This window comes from Punica granatum, chromosome 8, assembly GCF_007655135.1.
Source record: "Punica granatum isolate Tunisia-2019 chromosome 8, ASM765513v2, whole genome shotgun sequence".
In the NCBI taxonomy this organism is placed as follows: domain Eukaryota; kingdom Viridiplantae; phylum Streptophyta; class Magnoliopsida; order Myrtales; family Lythraceae; genus Punica; species Punica granatum.
The window spans coordinates 4,263,611-4,270,126 of record NC_045134.1 but is presented as its reverse complement, the minus strand read 5'-3'; the positions used below and the strand labels follow the sequence as shown (position 1 = coordinate 4,270,126).

The 6,516-nt window shown below is 33.0% G+C and overlaps 1 protein-coding gene across 1 annotated transcript; it reads right to left on the bottom strand.

Moving 5' to 3' along the window:
* Window positions 1-668: 668 nt before the first annotated feature.
* Window positions 669-1,181, bottom strand: LOC116187872 (UDP-glycosyltransferase 85A1-like). Its single transcript, XM_031516870.1, has one exon. The coding sequence runs from the start codon at window positions 1,179-1,181 to the stop codon at window positions 669-671; it is 513 nt and encodes a 170-aa protein (XP_031372730.1).
* Between the last annotated feature and the right edge of the window lie 5,335 nt (window positions 1,182-6,516).

Genomic DNA, 6,516 nt, shown 5'->3' with positions numbered 1-6,516 from the left:
TGATAATCAACTTACTTTTGTAATCATGAAGTGCTTTTTCTTTTCTTTTAAGAAAAGTCTCAGTCAAAACGTATATTATCTTGTATTTCATCAATAGCATAATCCAATTCAAAGTTAGGCACGAGATGGCCGAGAATTTCAATCCGGCTAGGAAAAAGGCACAGGTGCTCTCTCCATCATAAGCTAAAGCACTTCTTTAATACAAAAGATATGAAAATAAATAATATTCTCATTCCCTCTCATTTGGATGCATCTCATGAGCAATGTGGATCCCAAATGTCCAACTTATTGAGAAGTTGTATACATGCTAAATTATCGATGCAGTCGTGATTATAACAGCTAGCTGATGCTCAGTGGGAATATGGTACTACCACTGATTAGATATGTCTCGTCCAATAACTAATACACCTTATTCATTCGGGATGCTACGCATCTTACGATAGGCTACAATATGGTCTTTGCATTAGTTCATTCAAAAGAATTCATTTTTCCAGCCACTGAAGAACCACATCACAGGAGTATAACAATGATATATATCCAGGAAGGTGGTCGTCAGATGTTATTCATTGAAGGTCGTGCGTGAAGGCAAACGTGCTGAATTTCCATCGAGAGTTTAGACAATTTGATAATCTATTTGGATATAATCTCACATACTAATTTCTCTAAATTTATAGCAGACGAGCCCTGTTCCACTGTCGCTTCCACTCCATGGCTCTTTTCTTCATTTGCTTTCCCATCTTTCCATCCATCAATTCTTTCACGAGCTTCTGCACTTCGTCTTGCTTCACATCGCTGCCAATCTCCAGGCCAACCTCCCAATCCATGCATGCATACTTGCAGATTGTCTGTTGATCTCTGAAATAGGGCCAGCACAGCATTGGGACTCCAGCAGTCAGGGTCTCGATTGCCAAGTTCCATCCACAGTGAATCAGGAATCCTCCGACCGAAGGCCGGTTGAGTACTTCCTCTTGTGGGCACCATTTGGAAATAAAAGCTCTCCACTTGGTTTCTTCATTGAATTCTGGAGGTAATATTGCAGTGTCCCCATTCACTAGGTCGGGCCGAATTATCCATAAGAATGGATATTTACTATTAGCAATCCCCAAAGCAAACTCAACCAGCTCTCTTTGAACCTCCCAGCGCAGTGCTGCCTTCCCTCTGTGATGGTTTGATGGTCCCATAGGCAGATAGAAATATCATTGGTCCCACAGGCAAATTCTGAAATTTCAGGGTCTCTAGCAGTGGAAGTTGATCCAGATTTGGCAAAAAAGTAAGTTTGGCCCTCTGTGGTGATAGAATTGGTTCTGCTATTCTATATGGGGACATTTGCAGCCAACAAGGATGGACGTTCACCAAGATCCAAAGCTGCAGAATTTGGTTGACAAACTGAAGAAACAATTCAGGTTGATGAACAATGTGAAGATAAATTTGGTTAGAAGCCGTCTGCTAATTTTTGATTGGCTAGCACATCGTAAAAGGAGGATGTGGCTAGAATAGTGTCTGTTGTAAATAATACTAATGTATTAGACAATGGTTAAATGAAATAAAAAAATTGTTTCTGTGGGAAAAAGAGAATTGTCTTCGCAGTCTGACAATGTTATTCATATATTCGTATGTGGCTTTAGATGATGATGTAAATATAGCGATGTTATTAATGCACATTAACTTTTCTGGTACATATCCCAAATGATAATTTAACATAACACACGGTCAATTAAATTGTTGCATCCGCAGTAAAGCGTGACCAGTCTAAACTAGTATTAAGTTAAAGGAGAGTGTCGATGTCACATGTCATTTAAAGGGTCATTCCTATTAAAATATTCAAAAAAATCCATTCTCTTTTCACTTTTTGCAATTAAAACAAAAAAAAACCTTTTGCAATCAATCTTTCGTTCTTTTTGATAATTTTTTTGCAATCAATCTTGGGTACGTGATTACTTAGTTTATTTTTTGATCAAATTCTTTTATTTGATTCTTACTCCAATAATCATCAAAGAGGATGTAACATGAAATTGTGAATTGATAAAACTAAAACGAATAAATCAATCCATCATAATGAAAATGATTTGCCTTAAAAAAATAACCAAATAAAAAACTTTACTTTTAATAAGATCAATTTAAGTTACCTAAATTAAGGTTAAAATTCGATATGACAAAAGACAAAAACTTTTTGTTAAACAAATCCTCAATGTTACACAAGCATTATAAGCATTAAAATAAACGCCCCATGAATCCATGTTTTCTTTAAGTTCGTATCTTTATTATTCAGCAAAATGTCACCCAATGATTCATTCCAAGAAAAATATTTAAAAAGTCCATATTTTTTTCTTGATAACTTTTGCAATCAATCTTGGGCACATGATTATTTAGTTTATTTTTTGATCAAATATTTTATTTGATTCTTACTCTAATATTCATCAAGAGAATATTGTAACATGAGAATGTAAGTTTACAAAACTAAAAAGAATAAAACAACTCTCTGAAATGAAAATGATTTGCCTTCAATATAGCTACCAAAAAAATAAATATTTGCATTTAATACATTAAATTCAAGTTACTTAAATAAAGGTTAAAATTTGATATGATAAAAGACAAAAGACAAAGTCATTTTATTAAATAAATTCATAGTTTTACCCGAGCATGATAAACATTAATAAAGATGCTCCGTCAGTCCGTGTTTTATAGGTAGTCATGTTTTCCTTAAATTCATATCCTGATATTACTCTTTATTATTTAATTATTTAGTTCTATCCGTTTATGGAAGAAAAAATATTTAAGAATTTAACATAATTTTGTCCTCAAATGATATGATACAGTTCTTATATTGATTTAGAGATACTGAGAAATATTAGTTAATATCATACTATAAATTAGAAGATAAAAAGAACTTAAAAAGTCACATTAATTTTGAGACATATATGATCAGAATGTGAATTTGAAATATAAATATTTTGTGGTGGTTTAAGGGGGCGAAAGCCCGAGCAAGAATTAAAAATTACAAAAGCGGGGTAAGGCAGCCCAAGTGATATCTCCTAACAAAATAGGAACAAGACCATTAGTTACCGAATGGAAGAAATGAATTACTCCACAGCATCGCATGGGTTTCTTTTTCTAGTTGCGGTAGAAGTTGTTCTTATTACAAGATTTAATGAGAAAACCACGAATAATACAAAAGGAAAAAAAAAGGATTTAGAACAGCAAAACGAAAAGTCAGAACACTTGAATGAAAAAAAATTGAATTCCTAGCCAGGTAAAAATATTCTTCAAACTATATCACTATCAGCTACAAATCTGAGATAATCAATCAAAATTGTTTTATTTATGAATACGCTGGTCGGAGTCACCATTGTCGTCACAAGGGGCTTGAAATTTCTCACATTCCATCTTGGAATTCCTTGGATTAGAAGTACACGTTTTTTTTTTAATGGATATATATTATTTATTGTATTTTAGCCATAACACAATTTCTTTTGATTATTCAGAATGGGATTTTTTACTTGTTGGCTGACGTAGAATTTTCAAAGTTTTCTAAGGTCTCAAATGACAAGTCCCTGCCTTACATAGACAACATGAAATTCATTTACACGATGTCTGCACGGGCCACATGTTCTTTATATCTGTCCTCAATAGATGATCATGGCTGGGACGGGAGAATCTTACCCCTGCTTTCTCTCACTGTCTCTCTTTCTCCCTCCCTAAATATCACGTGCGAAATCCATTTTTTTACCAAAAAAAATATTATAATATTTATTATAAATTACCATATGTAGGTAATTATTTTTATTACAAAAATGCTACGCGAATTTAGTTGTGAATAGGGGAAAATAAAATAGAGAAATTTAAGATAACCAGTTAATGGGGTTTTAGTGAACCCCCATGCGTAATGACGGCATTCATATTGTATATACAGATAAATACAATTTTTTTTCCTAACATAACTTAGAAAAGTAGTCTATTGTAGTGGCATAGCTCCCGATTTAGGATTAAGAGATATTACATGCTTTTGATCCTCATGAATGGGTACCCCTTATATCCCTTGCTCTCTGGACTCGAGAACTTCGTTTATAACTGAAAAAAGAAAAATTATTTAACATCTTTACTTTTTTTAATTATTAGAGAGGATGTATAGAAGACGGATATGCAAAGAGAAATAGAGAGGGGAATGAAAGAAGATCCTTCTATGACTATTAACTCGGAACGTTTTGATTTAATATAAAGGTGAGTGTCACTGCATCAAACCTTTTTTTATCACTTTGTCTATCATTCTTTTAAAATCAATTCAATCATAGAGAATATACAATAACTGTTGGCTTATATCATTGGTTTGTTACATGACAATTTTTTTTGGGTTTTACACCACTGATATTTGGAAATCTAAAGATCCCAACAAATCCAAAATTTGGGGAATCAACTCATTAAGAGATAAATCTATTTTTAATCATGGATTTTTGTATTCACAATACTCAAATTAGAGATTTTTTTTTGTTATAAGAAAAACTCATGTACCTTGTGTAATGAAATAAAAATTCAAATATTTAATAAGTAAGCACGAGTAGTCCTATTCAAAGTGAGTTTCAAAGCTATAACTTCTTAGTTATCGGGCGAAGGTGAGCGTCACTGTATTACTCTCTCTTTGATAAATTTAAGACCTTATTTAAGAAAAAAAAGTGTTAAACCATGTAAACCAATTAAATGGCGGTCATATGAAATATAAAAGTAATTGCATTCTTATCAATCATACCAACTTACATGGTATACAGCAAATGTGCTTTTAACTGGTTATTAATAAAATAATTTTCATTACAGGTGCTTCCGATGAATCAAAGTTGAGCAGAGCCGACATAAAATAATTAATAAAATAATTGGCGCAGTCTTTAAACTAATTCTCATGCAAGCTATTGCGAGCCCCACTTCACCGTGAAACACGTGAACCACTAATAGACGCAGACTTTAAACTATATATGGAATTATTATATTATCTTTACGGGTTTTGTTGAGTATCCCTCCAATTTGGAGGAAGTGAGCTCAAATTTTATTGGGCTTTTATCGAGTTTTAATAGGCTCAATGACTCACTTTCATTAGAGTTTATTTTTCAGTAAGAGGTGGTAAAATAGAGATTAGATCAGCAATACAGAGCAGAAAAATACAGAGAGTAATAGAGCTGTTTTTCAGTCCGATCAGCTGAAGATCAAACCTTGATCAGGACGTCAAATGAACTCCGATCGGGATGAAATTTTGACAGCGGCTTCACGACACGTGGGGCTAAGTTCTGAAAGATCAAAATTCCTATTTGAGCTCTATAGGTGTTGTTTCAGCTGACTTTGTAAACCACCCGGTGTGGGTTACGAATTTAGTGTTTGGGTGATTCAAAAAAGTGTTTATCTTGAGTTTGGTGATCCAAGGGTTTACCCTTGATGAAAAACATTATATAACCTTCATTGATAGTGGATCGTTGATTCGGAGTTAGTCCCGTGGTTTTTTCCCACGTCGAGGTTTTCCACGTAAAATTTTTGGTGTTCTTTTTTTTACTGCTTGTTGGTTGATTTAATTGGTTCGTATCTTGATTATACTAGTAGAGGAGGAAGATTAATTGCTGCGTTGTTGTTTGGTTGAGCACACCCCTTTCCAACAGGTTTTAACACTATATCTCATTATTTGATGCTTTTTTTGAATTTATCTCATGGTTTAAAAAGTACCTAAAAAAACTCAAGATTTATATGTTGTTCCAGATCTATTCCGGCGTTACTTTCTTGTTCAGTGCTTGACAGAATTGTTGACATGGCAAGGATGAGTCGATATTACTTCCATGGGTCCCATCAGCAGCTCTGTCAAACATTGAAGGAAAGAAGTAACGTCGAGATAGATTTGGAACAACATGTATACCATTAGCCTTTTAAAATACTTTTTAGACTATGTGATAGATTTACGAAAAGTGTCAAACCATGGGATACATGGTTTATTACCCCTTATCTTTATGAAGAAAGGAAATTATTTTTATCTTATTAGGCATTGAAGTAGGTAGAAATTCGCTTAGAATCATCAATTACCTTTCTTCCTAGCTATAAATATATAAATATAGAACAATCAATGTGAGCTGGTTCAAGTGGCTCGATATTTATTTTTCTTAAGTAATGTCTTTAGTTTGAGTCTTATAGATTGAGAGAATTCACTCAGTTGGAGACCTCATATTCATTGGTTAAGTCTGAATCCTAATCGAAATATATATATATATATATATACATATGAGAATAAAACTCGAGTCAAATTCTCACGCCGTCATATCATAAAAAATAAAAAATGAAATTCTCTCGATTTGCCATGTCATCACTTATGTATTAAGCAATTTTTTATCATTAATTATGTAGTAAAATATATATATATATATATTATTTGCATATAACCCAAGAGAATATGTAGTATACACATTAGCCGCTATTCATGAAATATTTTTATATTGTAACAATTGAATTGCCCTTCAAATATGCTGTAGCAAAATATAGAGTTGGAAACCATTA